This window comes from Cnephaeus nilssonii (genome assembly GCF_951640355.1).
Source record: "Cnephaeus nilssonii genome assembly, chromosome: 14".
NCBI lineage: Eukaryota > Metazoa > Chordata > Mammalia > Chiroptera > Vespertilionidae > Cnephaeus > Cnephaeus nilssonii.
In genome coordinates, this window is record NC_137085.1 from 29,230,789 (window position 1) to 29,245,693 (window position 14,905).

General features: G+C 44.5%; 1 protein-coding gene across 1 annotated transcript in view; it reads right to left on the reverse strand.

The window, feature by feature from the left end:
- Positions 1-7,744: 7,744 nt before the first annotated feature.
- The window catches only part of LOC307111153 (phospholipid-transporting ATPase FetA-like), a gene marked incomplete at its 5' end in the record, with an annotated part of 62,366 nt that continues 55,205 nt past the window's right edge, over positions 7,745-14,905 (reverse strand). Inside the window, 2 exons of the mRNA XM_079790829.1 lie at positions 7,745-8,301; positions 9,616-9,699. Coding sequence (XP_079646955.1) covers positions 7,927-8,301; positions 9,616-9,699 — 459 coding nt within the window. The 3' untranslated portion in view covers positions 7,745-7,926. The remainder of the gene's footprint in view (positions 8,302-9,615; positions 9,700-14,905) is intronic.

Consider the following 14,905-nt stretch of genomic DNA (forward strand, 5'->3'; position numbering starts at 1 on the left):
TTAAAGAAAAAGGTGCAGGTGAACCATATGGTCCTGTGATCTCTCCTTGTTCCTGAGAGACTGTAGGTGAGGAACAAGTGTAAACCTGGCCCATGTAAACTCGGACTTGATGTTAGGAGGACCAACCCAGCTTCAGAAAGCCCCTTGTGAGGCTGTCTCCAGGAATGAAACTTCATTAAAGTGGCCAGACTAATGAAATGATTTTTAAACTTCAGACTTTAAAATTAAGGCTTGCCCTAGCCAGTTTGGCTCAGTGGATAGAACGTTGGATCCCAGGTTCGATTCCCATCAAGGGCACATACCTTAGTTGCAGGCTCCTCTCTGGCCCAGGGCCCTGGTCAGCGTGTGTGCAGGAGGCAACCAATCAATGTGTTTCTCTCTCAGAAATATTTATCTCTGTCTCTCCCTCTCTCTTTTCAACTCTCTGAAAATCAATGGGGAAATATCCTTGGGTGAGGATTAAAAACAAACAAACAAACAAATAAAATAAAGGCTTTTCCCATTTTCATGTTGGCCTTACTGCAAATGGCCATGTTGAGTGGGAAATGGAGGTGGCACCTGGCTGTCTACCTTCTCCCACTATCTCTTCTCCTTTCCCAGCTTGCTATCTCTCTTTCTCCAGGTTTTGTGCATGGTGGAAGGAGAGATGAGGAAGGTTCTTACTCAACTAATAGTATCACAAACTAATTTTAGTGCTTGGCGGATATCTAAAGCCAACTCTTTCTCAAGGAGCCCTTTTGGAGGTTTTTCAGAGAGTCCCTCCCTGTTGGTGGAGATTTCTCCTATACCTAGTTACTTTAAATACCTAGGTGAATTTATTCCCTTTATCTTTTTTACCAATAGGAAAAATAGTCTTTTAAAAATTATTGCTATTAGAGTGTTCACTAATAAAATCACATTTTCTAAATATAAAGGATTATGTAGCCAGCTATTTTAATAGCTTATATAAAACATTTTCAAATTTCTTTTCCTCCAGTTTCCCAGAAGTCTTCTGCTGTATTATAACTACTCATGCATAGACTCTAAAGTCTATGATTGTCAGTTAGTTGGGTTTTTTATTTGTTTTAAACTTCAATTCTCTTTAAGTAAAATCTATTAGTTTATAATGCTCAATATAGCTCATTCAAGAAAAATAAATACCTACACTCTTTTTTTTATTAAAGAGCTTATAATATTTATTCATAATATAATAAAAGTTTAATAAGAGTAAAATTAATTTCCTATGCTTATATAAAAATTTAACTTCAGAGTTGTAGAAAGTGGATTCACTTACTATTTACTTAAAAATATTTTTTATTGCCCTAACTGGTTTGGCTCAGTGGATAGAGCATCGGCCTGCAGACTGAAAGGTCCCAGGTTCGATTCCAGTCAAGGGCATGTACCTTGGTTGTGGGCACATCCCCAGAAGGGGGTGTGCAGGAGGCAGCTGATCGATGTTCCTCTCATCAATGTTTCTAATCTCTATCCCTCTCTGTAAAAAATCAATAAAATATATTTTAAAAATATATATATTTTTATTATTGACAGTATTACATAATTGGTCACTTACAACTCCTTTAGAAATCTCTAGGCATTAAAAAAATCAATTTTACTGAAATATAATTTACAATAAAATGTAGATTTTAAGTGTATAGTTTGATAAGTTTTGACAAATGTATATAAGATATAAAATCAAGATATAGAAAATTTGCCTGGCCAGAGTGGCTCAGTGGTTGAGTATCAACCTATGAACCAGGAGGTCATGGTTCAATTCCCGGTTAGGGCACATAACCAGGTGGTGGGCTCAATCCCCAGTGTGGGGCATGCAAGAGGCAGCCAATCAATGATTCTCTCTCATTATTGGTGTTTCTATCTCTCTCCCTCTCCTTTTATCTCTGAAATCAATAAAAATACAAAAAATCCTATCTAATAAAAGGGTAATATGCAAATTAACCATCACTCCGTCACAAAGATGGCAGTGCCCATAGCCACAAGATGGCGGCACCCAATCCTCTCAGCCCCACCAGAGTCCCCCAGTCCCGGGGGGGAGGTAAGGGCGGGCAGCCACTGAGAGTGGGCAGCGTGAGCAGCCTGACGGAATGCTTGCTGCCACGGAGAGCCTCTGGACAGCGGGTGTGGAGCAGCCAGGCCCCACAGAGAGCTTCCGGTGCATGGATTCGTGTGCAGGGCTACTAGTATATTTATAGAAAATTTACCCCATGCCCATTTACAGAAAATCAACCCCACCCTCAGGCAACCTTCTATCTAATTAGAAATCTGTAGGCATTTAACAGCATTATCTCATGTTTCCTTCTGCTGAGGTCTCCTTGACCTTTCAGATGCTATCTCTGACAAGATAAAAACACCCTACTAGGTCTCTTATGTGGCCCATATCTGGTCTATGGGGAGCACCCATGCATCCCTTTGTCCTGAAAGACAATGGGAATATTAGGCCTATCTCACCATAGCCACCTTGGCTTGCTCTGCCAGAGAACAAATAGTTAATTGTTCTCTTGCTTTTTAGATTTTCCAGTTATGTCAGGTATGAATTCTCTTGAGCCCCCCAAACACATTAATCATATCAATCTCTCCAAGTAATTTCCTTAAAACCATCTCAACTTGAATTGAACTGGGGTGGGGGTGGGGGACTCAAAGCCCTCTAGCAAGTCTGTCTAAAGATCTCTCTCTAATGTCTGAATTTCTGGCCCTTTTCTCAAGGTGGGTGAGATCATTAAGTGCTACAATTTTTTTTTTTTTTAATCTCACACCTCTTTTTTTGTGTGTGTTAATCCTCACTCGAGGATATTTTTTTTCATTGACTTTAGAGAGAGTGGAAGCGAGTGGCAGGGGGAGAGAGAGAGAGAGAGAAAGAGAGAGAGATCAGTTGCTTCCTGCACGTGCCACGTGCCCTGACCAGGGTTGGGGATCAAACCTGCAACCCAGGTATGTGCCCTTGACTGGGAATTGAACCCATATCCCTTTGGTGCACTGAGTACACCGGCCAAGGCTCAGACCCCTTTTTGCAAGTCTTGCATGGTCATCATACCTCACTTTGGAATGTCTTGGATCCTCAGCAGAGACTGACTCAGATTTCCCAAGATGCATATAAACCACTGGGAGAGGATGCCAATTGTTCAGGGTCTTGAGGGGAATATTATTGGTCCAAATTGTATTTGTACAAATTTCTTAAATGGGAGACCATGAGTAACCATGTTTCATAAAAAAGGCCCCTAAAGTATAACTGGAAACGAGATGCCAAAGGATAAGATTCATTTTGGGAAAAACAAACAAAAAAAAACAAACAAAAAAAAAAAAACACAGAGTAAGAGACAAGTTTAGGACAAATAAGGGGTGGTAGATTTCATTCATTTACTCATTTATTGAAAAACAGCAATCTAAGAGCTAGCAGTTTCCTGGGTGATAGGTATACAAAAATGACACAAAATTCTTGCCCTCAAGGAGATCATCATGGCCTAGCAGAGAAGTAAACCACAATTAAAATAGGCACGTGAGTGAAAATGCATTCAACTCTTGGTAATAAAAATAAGGGAGATGTACAAGGTGATTTGGTGAATAGGAGCTTGGGTGTCAGTGAAGTCTCCCAGAGGAAGCGACCAAAACTGGGAGTGAAGAGCAGTAGACATTAGCTAGATGAAGGAGGGATGTGTATACTAACAGGACAGAATAGAGAGATCCAAAGCATAAAGGCTTCTGAAGATAATGGGAAATTTGAGAAACTGTGTATAGTTTGGTATGGCAGAAATGAAGGTATAAAGATGGAGAGGTAGGCAGCACCAAGGCAGGGAAGTTGTGAGGAGTCACTAAAAAATTTTAAACTGGCAAATGGCATGATCTGATTTGTACTTTTGAAAGCTCATTCTCTGTGGTGTGGATAATGAATTGAAAAGAAGCAGAGTCAGAGGCAGGGAGACCGGAGAGGAGGCTGTTGCCATGTAATAGGCAAGAAATGATGAAAGCAATGGAACTGGAGATGAATAAGAAGGGAAAGATCTGAAGACATTTCTAAGACAGAGTAAGTGGAACTTGGTAACAGAATGGATTGCATTAGAGCAGTGATGGGCAACCTTTTGAGCTTGGTGTGTCAAACTTCGCCAAAAAACTGAGCATAACTCGGGTAGTGTGTCACTCTGAGGAAAAAACTAACTCCAAGACTCTAGTCGCAAATGTTTCATCCTCAGGAGCAGCAAATGTTTCATCCTTGGCATGCGGCCACGTGTCATCAGAAATGGCTATGCGTGTCAGTGCTGACACGCGTGTCATAGGTTCGCCATCACTGCATTAGAGGAATACCAGGGAGGAGTCCAGAAGGACTTCCAGGTTTCTGGTTTGAGGTATTTATTGGGTGGTGGTGCTATTTAGGGAAACGAGAAAAATAAGCAGAGAAGCAGATTTCAATTCTTTCATTTGTTCATTCATTCAACAGACATTTATTAAAGGCCCATTACATGCTATGAATAGACCATAAATAAATGATTAAAATGCCCTGTGAAAAGTGTCAATGATAGAGGTATGCACAGGGGAGCAATTGAATAAATATGATAGGTATATAAATCACATTGAGGAATTAGGGGAAGCCCTTGGAGGAGACAATGCCTAATCTGAGCTTCTTTAAAAAATTTAGGTGAAATTCATATAACATAAAATTAACCATTTTAAAGTATACAGTTCAGTGGCATTTAGTACAAAGTGTTGTTCAACCACCACCTCTATCTAGTTCCAACTATTCTGAATTTTGAAGGGTGACTAGGAGTTTGCTAGATGAAGAAGGGGGTGAGGGAAAGCATTTTGGGATATGGGAACAGCATGTTTGATGACATGAAGGACAGAAATGGAATGCAGAAGGGGGAGTAGTGAAAGACAAGGCTAAAGAGGGCCCGATGATAAAATGTCCCAATTTTAACTTGATCCAGAAGACATGGGAAGCCCTTAAAGGATGCAAAGCTGGGGTTTGACATGATCAAGTTTGCCTTTCAGACAGATTATCTGGGGATGCTTTAGACAGGAAGAAGCCAGGAAGATGAGTTGGGAGATTTTATGCAGCAATACAGGCGAGAGATGATTAAAGTCTGACCAAGGGCAATGGTAGTAATAATGGAGGGAAAACAAGACATAATAAAGATGGAGAATTCACACGACTTCATGACTTATTAGACATCAGACTAGATGAAGACTATAAGATGATTCCCATTATTCTGCCTTGGGTGACTGGAATGATGGTGGTAGCATACTGGGATGAAATTTTTTTTTTGGGGGGGGGGATTGTAATTACAGGTTGGTGGGTTGAGTGTGAGTTTCCTGAGATTCAACTAAGTGAAGGGTCTCAGAGTCAGTTTAGTAAATGGATCCGGATTTCAGAAGAGAGGTCTTGGATAGAGAGAGAATTGAGAATCTTTTTGTTGGTAAACGTATCATGAGATTGGATAAAATCAGTCAGGAAAAGTGTACAGAGAAGGATGAGCAGATGCTCATTAGGTTCATTTAAGGTGTGCTAAGAGGATAGAGCTGTATGGTGAAATATTGAGGTCAAGAAAGAGTTTAGCAGCAGGGGGCAGAAGAGTGGCATGGAGTTTTAAAAGGGAGAGAAAAGGGGGTAAGGGAAATGCTGGTTTAGTTTGAAGGGGGAGAGGGGTGAGTTTGTGGTTCAATGATATTGCTTGGACTGTGTTATTGGCCCTGGGGCCCCAACAGACCATACAAACCTCTCCACTCCAAAATAAGCAATTTATTGCTCCACCAACTTTTTTACAAACAATTTCACAAGTAAATACAATTTATTCTCAAAATAATTTTATGGAATGAAGACAAATGTTCACCAATTATGGCTATATCCCCTCAAGAAAAGATTTAATCCTCTGAAATTTCTTCTTCCCAATTCTAAGGCCCAAAAAATTATCAGTTTTGGGTCAAAGGCATCAAAGAGAGAAGAAGGCAAAATTTTGAACTGTCTTTAAGGCAAGAACCACCTCCATTTAAAGAAAAATTTTTTTTTTGTCCAGATACTCTCCTTCAGCTTCTTATGACCATTATTTTTACAGATGTCTCCTCCTTTTGTTACCCAAGGCCAACAAAAGACTCTTCCTGAGTCCCCCAGATAAACCTGAGAAGGGTGCCTGAATGGGACTGTTTGTGTGGGGCTCTAGCAAGGTTAATGGTTGTTCTGAGTATGGAAAACAGGACCCCGAGTTGGGTTCTTAGGTTCCATTTTCTTTTCCCTTCCTCACACTGCCCCTCTCAACCCACTACTTCCACATTAGCTTGTCTGGACTAAAACTTAGAAGGGGTGATAGAAGGGAGGCCTAAAGTCACTTTTTTCTTGAAATGCTGCAACTCTGACAGATATCTGGGAGCTCTTTCTTTACCTTTCTTTGCCTTACCTGGGCACAGCCTGCTAGGGAATGAAGAGGCTGAGCCCGTGGAGTGAGAGTGGAAGCGCAGGTTTATGCTGCTTTCCCAGGGTAACTAAGCCCTCCTTACTAAGTTAGGTGAAAACAAGGGAGGAAGAGCAATGACGGACTCCTTTGGGGTTTCCCTAAAGGCCTCTACTTTTTATGAGGACTGTTTCTCTTGGGCCACTTGGACTTCATAAACATGCCAGAAGTGATGAGGGGCCCAAAGCCCTGTTTATGGGAGAATGCGTAGGCAGAACGTCGAGAGCCTGTCATTTTCAGTTTACTCCGGACTGGGTATGTCAGTGGATGTCTCATGCCATGAATTGTGTCAAAAACCTATAGCCAGAGCAGGGGGACAGGGTTTTTATCCACAGAGGCAAAGGCAAAGAGGGTCATGAATTGCATTATATCTCAGTAGATTCCCTGTTCCACTCACCTTATCCACACTTAAGGGCCATAATAGTGGTTTGAGAAACTGGTACCCAATGGCAGGCAACACACAGAGGACCACGCTGAGCATAATACTCAGCCACAGTTGTGGCACATTCAGAGTGTTCTTTGCCACACCTGCAAACAATGAGCCAGGAGGGGAAAGGCTGAACCAGAGCATAGAGGAAGGGGCTGTCAGCCAGAACTTAGATACCTCTACAGTCCAAAGAAGGAAGTTATTGATTTGGGGACAGTTTAGTCTCCTCAGAAATAATATAAATGCAAAAGGATTGCAGTGAGGCCCTTTTTACAACCAAAGTCACTGTGAATTCACATGCCTTTGTCTCCCTCTAAAGGCCGGGCAGGACATGAGAGTTGGAGGTTGGTTATAGGAATCATAGAGCATTGGACTGGACACAAAAGTGGGATAGAGGACTTTTGGAGGAGGGAAATGAATGGCTTGATAGAGGTGGGAGCCAGCTACATCTACGTATATACTCTCCCTGTCCTCATCAGAGTGAATATGAGAGAAGGGAAATTAATATGGGAGACAATAAGGCAGGATCCCACAGTGAAAAGAATATTGGACTAGGAACCAGGAGACCTAGATTTGAGTCATTTAAAATTTAAAAACCTTCAGTATCTAAAATGGTGCTAATAATTCTTGCTCTGACTACCTCAGAGGATGCTTGTAAAGATCAAATTAGATAAGAAATTGAAAATGTCTTCAAACTCTATAAGGTAAAATAGTTCCCCTAGCTAGATTCTGAGTCCTTCTAGGGCAAACAAAGGTCATGTCTTGCTTCTGTCTATCTCCACAGAGCCTAGCACATAGTAATAGCTTCTCAGTAAACATTTATTAATGTCCCACCCTACCTCCCCACCCCCTCCCCCCGGACACACACTGGACAGAGCCTTACCTAGGAATTGGAAGATATTGGGTAATATTATGCACAAGCCATCATCACTGTACAGGAAGAATAAGATGCAAAAGTAGAAACCCAGGCTACCCCAGGTGAATAAGTGATTTATCATCGTCCAGTAGGTTGTCTCCAGGGCAATCTGAAAAACACCCTCTTATGTGCAATATTCTATAACCTGGGACCTATCAGCCACTTCCATTCTCCAATTCTATAATAGAGGATTCTCCCTTCCCACCTTCCCTCCTTGCTTCCCTCCCTCTCTTCCAGACAGCCTCCCCATCCAATGCCCTTACCCCCACCACTACTGTCCACACCTGCATTGTGACCACCCAAAGCAAGGAGGTCTGCACTATCAGGGAGAAGGACTGGTAGTCAGAGATTTCCTTCCCATCACTGCGCACCGAGTTGAAAATGGTACCCATAGGTATAAAGAACAGCACGAAGGAACTGTAGATCCCATGTACTAAACACTTGAAAAATTCCTTCTTGTTGAAATAGAGGTTGAGTTGGCCTGGCTCATACAGCTCTGGGAAGCGTAGGCTCCATGTTTCATTCACATCCTGGAAACATCAGAAGGTAAGGAGGAAGGCTCAGGAAGGTCCCATCTCCATCAGAGTAGAGGCTTCTCCCCATACTGAATCTGCTGCCAGCTGCCTAGGAGCTTCCTCATGGATTACTTGAGAAGTGGGACCAGAGTACAGATCAGTGACCACAGACACTGCTTTAAGTCCTACTCTCTAGGCAAGGATCTAGCTGGTGGAAGAAAGCTAGGAGAAGGTCAAGATGGTGGGAAGGACCTAGAGGCAATGAGGATTGGGGACTTTAAGAAAGGAGGCAATTAGGATTGGGATAGCTGGAAGGGAGGATTGGATCTTGGGGTGGGGGAGGCAGTTGGGATATGAGTCCCCAGTTTTAAGTATTCCAGTGGGAGGAGAGGGGGAAGCCAATGGGGACCAGAGAGTTGATGGGAGGTATCCATGTTCTGTGATGCCTCTCACATTCCCATGGCTACTGGTGACTCAGGTAAGAGGATTCTCTACATGGATGACATTGGATCATCCTCTTCTCCTAAATCTGAAACTCTGGATAACAAAGCTTGGGGCTTATTTTGAGAGGTTGTGGATCCCTAGAATTAGACCATTGAAGCTAGTTAGGACTGTTGAGTGACCCAACCCATCCCTCTTGCTCCTCTGAGGCTGGCAGCTACGTCATGGAGAATTTTCCTTCCTACCCTGCTGGAGATTGGGGACCATGATCCCATAATGTCCTCTTTCAGCTACTTTATTCCTCTTTGGAGACTCCTTTTCTATTCCATGTGCCCAGGACTGGAGGTTGAGGTAGAAGAGGAGAGAGAGGTAGGGCACCAGGACCTCCAATGCATAGGATATTTCTGACAGGGACAGATGGCTCCCTTGGGCTGACTCCCTATAATCCAAAGGTATCATACCCACACCCCCATGCTTAGACTTCAAGAACCCTCATCTAGGTCTCCCTGCATTGTCTTATCTCCTTATCTCTGTATGGGTCTCTCCTCTCTTAAAGTCCCTTGCTTTATCTAGTCCTACCCCAATGACTATTTCCTTTCACTACTTTGGTACATACTCAAATTATTACACAGCACAATTTCCATGTTACTCTCTACGAAGATAAAATGCACACAAGAAAGCTTGGATTTCTAAAACTGATGATTAGTCTATGTGGAGGAGGATTCTTTATCCCATGATACCTCTCCAGTGATGAGCCCCCTTCCTTGCTCTGGAAATTATTCCATTTACACATGTACAGCCCAGCTCTTTCTGTCCTCCTCACTCTTCAGAATATTCCTCAAGGGCCCAGGGGCTTCAGCTCTGACTAAGGCTTGCTGCTAGTCTTACCTGGTCAAATAGACTCAAGCCCAAGACCGGGAGGCAGGTGTAGACCAGGTTGTAGAAAGTGATAAACCAGGTATCATAAACTGTCTGAAAGGATACCAAGGTGATTTCTTAGATTCTCTTCTTCTCCAAAGTCCCAGCTCCACCTCCCAGGTCCCAAGCAGCCCTTCCCCCCCCCCCCCCCACCTGCCGCTGCCTTCCCCCTCTCCACTTATCCATCACTACCCTAATTTAAAGTAGGATTTGAATTTCAGAAATCTGAGATGGCTGACTCCAGTCTCTATTGGTCCTACTCTACCTAGAACTCTGGCTACCAAGCTGAGGCAAGGCTATATCAAGTTTGTTTGTGGCCAGCCTTATGGGGTTGATTTGGACCAACCCTACCATGACCAGCACTGCCCCCTCCCTGCACAGAAAGGACCTGGAGGGTGCTAGGGAATGCTAGCTATACCCCTCAGGAATGTAAACCTTTGGGTTTTTTTCTTTATCTGCTTTGTGGAATTAAGTAGCTTCTATAACACTGGACACTTTCTAACATTGGCAAGCAGGATAGGATAGACCTACTGACCCTTCCCTATCTAGGTGCTCCATCCTAGGGCCTAGAGAGGGCTCCTTTCCTTACTAGCCACAAGAGGTCAGCAGCAACACATACTACTGTCTGCTGACTAGTCCTTTTCTCCTGGAGCCAAAGGCAACAGAGGTAGTAGGGCTCTCCCAAGAGAATTGTTCCCGAGGATGTTTTTCTTGGGAATCTTTGAGAGACTCTTGAAAAACTTCTTATAGGAAAACTTCTCATAGGAAAAGGGACTCCTTGGGGAATATCAAAATCAAGGTGTCACTTCTCCCCACTACTGTGGGAGAGATTTCATATTCAAATGGGGAATTACCGTATTTCCCGGCGTATAAGACGACTTTTTAACCCAGGAAAATCTTCTATACGCCCAGTTGTCTTATACGCCGGAAAATACGGTAATTCATTAGCGCAGACCTAGATGCGCAAGAAAATAGACAGGGCTTGCTTAACAACATTTCACTGAAGAAGCTATAGGTCTGGGATGTGACTAACCACCATGATCTGCCCAGTTAGAAATGTGTGAGTTATTACAGCACCCCTTTTTCATCTGCAGAACTGTTGTAGGCAGTTAGATAGGCACAAGCTGAGTAGAAATGATAGCCCAGGTGTAGAGGGTGCCTAGCAACGGGCAAAACTACAAGCCCTTGCACAACCACTCCCTTAACTATCAATCCCTGGAGATGACATCTAGCCTTCGGCTGTGTTTCAGTTCCAGAGCCAGAAAAGTAGCAAAACCAGATGGAATGACTGACGCCACGGCTGACATCAGGACCAGCTGCATTGACTAATGACCACCTCTGCTCTGGTGCTGACCTATCAGTGGAGACCATGACGCTGAGGAGACACACCTGGAAAGCTGATGCATCTACCTTCCAATAAAAGCCTTCAGGATGGAGGACCCAGTGGGGGGTCTCTCTGGAGCACACCTGAGCCCTTCCCTTCTCCCCTCCCCCCAGGTGCTCCAAGAGGCCTTCTTTTGTCTCTCTAACTTGATCCTGAGCCCACTTATACGGCTCACTCCTGCTGCCTCTGAGACATTCTAAATAAACGTTCTCTTACAGTTTAAAAAAATAATTAGAACAAAAATAGTGTGTGGGTTTTTTTTTTTTTTTCTTTTGGAGGGGGGTGTTGGGTTGGGGAAGGAGAAATAAAGGGAAGCTGTGTTTCCAGGTATGGCTATAGGTGAACACATAACCAGCCTGCTGGCAAGACCCAGAGGCCCCTTGAGGCTTAGCCTGTTCCAAAAAGATTACTTTGAATGCTTAAAAAAATAGGAAGAAAGAAAGAAAAACTCCCATTACATATGTTTGAAAACTCTAGGTCTCTGTCAGGAAAAAGTTGAAAATATCTTATGGGAGAGTTCTGAAGGTAGGAGTCATGGCCAAATCAGAGCCAGGCCAGATAAATTAGGGTTTGGAAATCTAAGGCTAAGTGTAGGGTTCGGAGATGGGATGGGCATGGGTGAGGAGCTTTACAGATGGATGGCAGCATGTCAGACATTTGGTTTCTAGAGGAGAAAAAGTCTGAGCTGGCTGAAGTGGGGATGACGAGAGCAGACCCAGTTTACCAAAGTGGGAAATGCCACCTGACCTCCTACCTGTGCAGAGAACCCGCTGTAGAAGGAATACCAGAAGTGCAGCAGAGTGAAGGCGAAGTTTTTGTAAAAGAAGTAGCTGAGAAACTTGCACATGCGATTATAGGACCAGCGGCCGTGGACCAAGAGTAGACGCTGAAGATAGTGGAACTGGCAGAAGGTGAAGTCGCTGTTGAGCATGGCCTGCATCCCCTCCTGGCCACTGATACCGACCCCAATGTGGGCAGCTGCAAAAGAAACCCCAGAAGCTTCTCAGTCACAGATGTTGAAAGTGTAAAAGGAAGGCTGAGGTCATGTTGTACAAGTCCCTTATTTTACATTTGGAAAACAGTTAGACTCAGCTCAATATGGCACTTAGTGCAGCCTTTCCTCCTTAGTGGACTGCCCACAAGTCAGAAAACAGCTCCTTCATCTGCACTGTTTTGGATGCTGCTGCTCAAGAATGCCTGTCATGTCTAGTTTTAGAAATGGTCTTGAATGGTTTTTTACCACCTGCTATAGCCATCTGGGCTCTGTCTTACTGTCCAGATGTTGAGGTAAACATTTCTTCATATCTCTTGAAGCCACTTAAATCAATTAGAAATGCAGGATGGATGCCAATCTAACACAATATTTAATTATTTAAGTTTATCTAAGCAGCTAAAATCCAACTGTTGGGAGGAATAAGTGATCTACTACTTTGTTACTGTTCTTCAGGAAGTCTAAGGTGACTTTTTCTGGATAAAAAAGATAACATGGAAATTTCTAAAACTTTTAATTAGTCTGTTGTAGTGTAGGTCAAATTCATTGATTTTTTTCTGGCACAAAACTATTGCATTGCTTAATGGATAATTAAAAACTCTAAGGTCCTAAAAAACAGATACATTCTAGAAACTGGGGGAGAGAGAAAGAACACTTCCTAGTAGAATATCTGCTAGTGTTTCCTGTGTGGAGGGAGGCTGGACTGGAGGACCTCAAGATGTTGTCCATATCTCACAGAACTACAAGCTGTTGGAGGCTAACAACATTCAGCTGAAATTAAAACCAGTTTCAGCCATTTGTTTCTATTGGTCCAAAGTATCAATCAGTGAGTCTGCTATTCTCTTCCAGCCAGAGGAGTCAAGGCAAGCTCTCTAGAACACTGCCTTAGGGAGGAAAAGATCCCTGCATTGGGCCTCACAGTTAATTTCCTGGTTGGATGGCCCTGTCTTCAGCCTAATTTTGCTCAGGCCTAAAGCCTTCAAAAAAGGAAGATTATCACTCCTGTCCAGGGGTCCTTTCTGTGGGCTTTGATGCCATCTCAGAAAGATAGTGTGGTAGTAGCACAGCCTGTTCTGTGTATATATGCATGGGTTCTTGTGGGAGCTGTGTGTATCTATATGTGTGTAAGTGTTAAGGAAATGAATCTAAATGTGCATGCATACCTCTAGGTATGGGCTGATGTATATATCCTATCTAATAAAAGAGTAATATGGAAATTGACCATACCTCCGCTACACCCACAGGCCATGCCCACCAGCCAATCAGGAGCAAGTATGCAAATTAATCCAACCAAGATGGCTGTGGCCACGGAGCTGCAGCAAGCAGGAGGCTTGGGTTTCCCTGGCAATGGAGGAAGCCAAGCTTCCCTGCCTCCCTGGCCGGCCCAGGCCTATACTCAAGGCTACAAAGTTTCAATTATAGAAGATAAATAAATCCCAACAAAAATGGCAGCAGCCATGGAGCTGGAGAGAGCAGGAGGCTTGAGTTGCCCCCGGCAATGGAGGAAGCCAAGCTTCCTTGCCGCCCTGGCTGGCCCAGGCCTCTATTCAAGGCTACAAAGTTTCAATTATAGAAGATAAATAAATTTCAACAAAAATGGCTGTGGCCACGGAGTGAGCAGGAGGCTTGGCTCTGCTCAAGGCTACAAAGTTTCAATTATAGAAGATAAATAAACCCCAGATACCAGGGCCTCCACTTGTGTCACTGGGGTGCGTGGCCAGCCTGCAAACCACCACAGGCCCCTCGCCCAGGCCGTCCCAAGGGAATCCCCACCCTGATCCAGGACACCCTTCAGGGCAAACGAGCTGGCCCCCACCCATGCACCAGGCCTCTATTCTATCTAATCAAAGAGTAATATGCAAATTGACCATCACTCCAACACACAAGATGGCTGCCCCTATGTGGTCAAAGATGGCTGCCTCCATGTGGACATAAGATGGCCACCACAAGATGGCCAGCAGGGTAGAGCATTTGGGAGGGACCAGGTCTGCAAGGGAGGGCAGTTGGGGGCGATCAAGCCTGCAGGGGAGGGTAGTCAGGGGTCACCAGGCTGGCAGAGGAAGGAAGTTGGGGGCGACCAGGCCTGCAGGGAAGGGCAGTTGCGGGGGACTCAGGCCTGCAGGGGAGGGCAGTTAGGGGTGACCAGGCCTGCAGGGGAGGGCAGTTAGGGGCAATCAGGCTGGCAGGGGAGCAGTTAGGCATCAATCAGGCTGTCAGGGGAGTGGTTAGGGGGTGATCAGGCTGGCAGGCAGAAGTGGTTAGGGGCAATCAGGAAAGCAAGCAAGCAAGCAAGCAGTTGAGAGCCAGCAGTCCTGGATTGTGAGAGGGATGTCCGACTGCCCGTTTAGGATCGGGTCTAATCAGGGAGTCGGACATCCCTTGAGGGGTCCCAGATTGGAGAGGGTGGAGGCTGAGCTGAGGGACACCCCCCCCCCCCGTGCATGAATTTCGTGCACCAGGCCTCTAGTGTGTAAATAAATGGGAATGCAGGTATAGAGGAGCATGAATGTAGTTGAAAAACAGTATCAATGTACAATATAGTATATGATATACAGGAGTGTGAGCCAGTAACACAGTGTCACCCAGATCAGTTTTGCCAATAGAGGAAGGAAAGGGCAAGCCTGGGGGCTCACATGCCTTTGATCATGCCGACATCATTGGCCCCATCCCCGATGGCCAGTGTCACCACCTTCTTGTACTTCTTCACCAGCTCTACCACCTGGGCCTTCTGAAGGGGTGTCATCCGGCAGCAGACCACCCCATTGCTCATGCATGCTACTCGCAGCAGTTCCAACTCCAGGTTCCCTTCTAGAGCACAGGCCTGCAGCATCAGGGCACATCCACATTTCAGGCTGCCCAAAAGGTTCTCAGGGCAGGACCTTCCT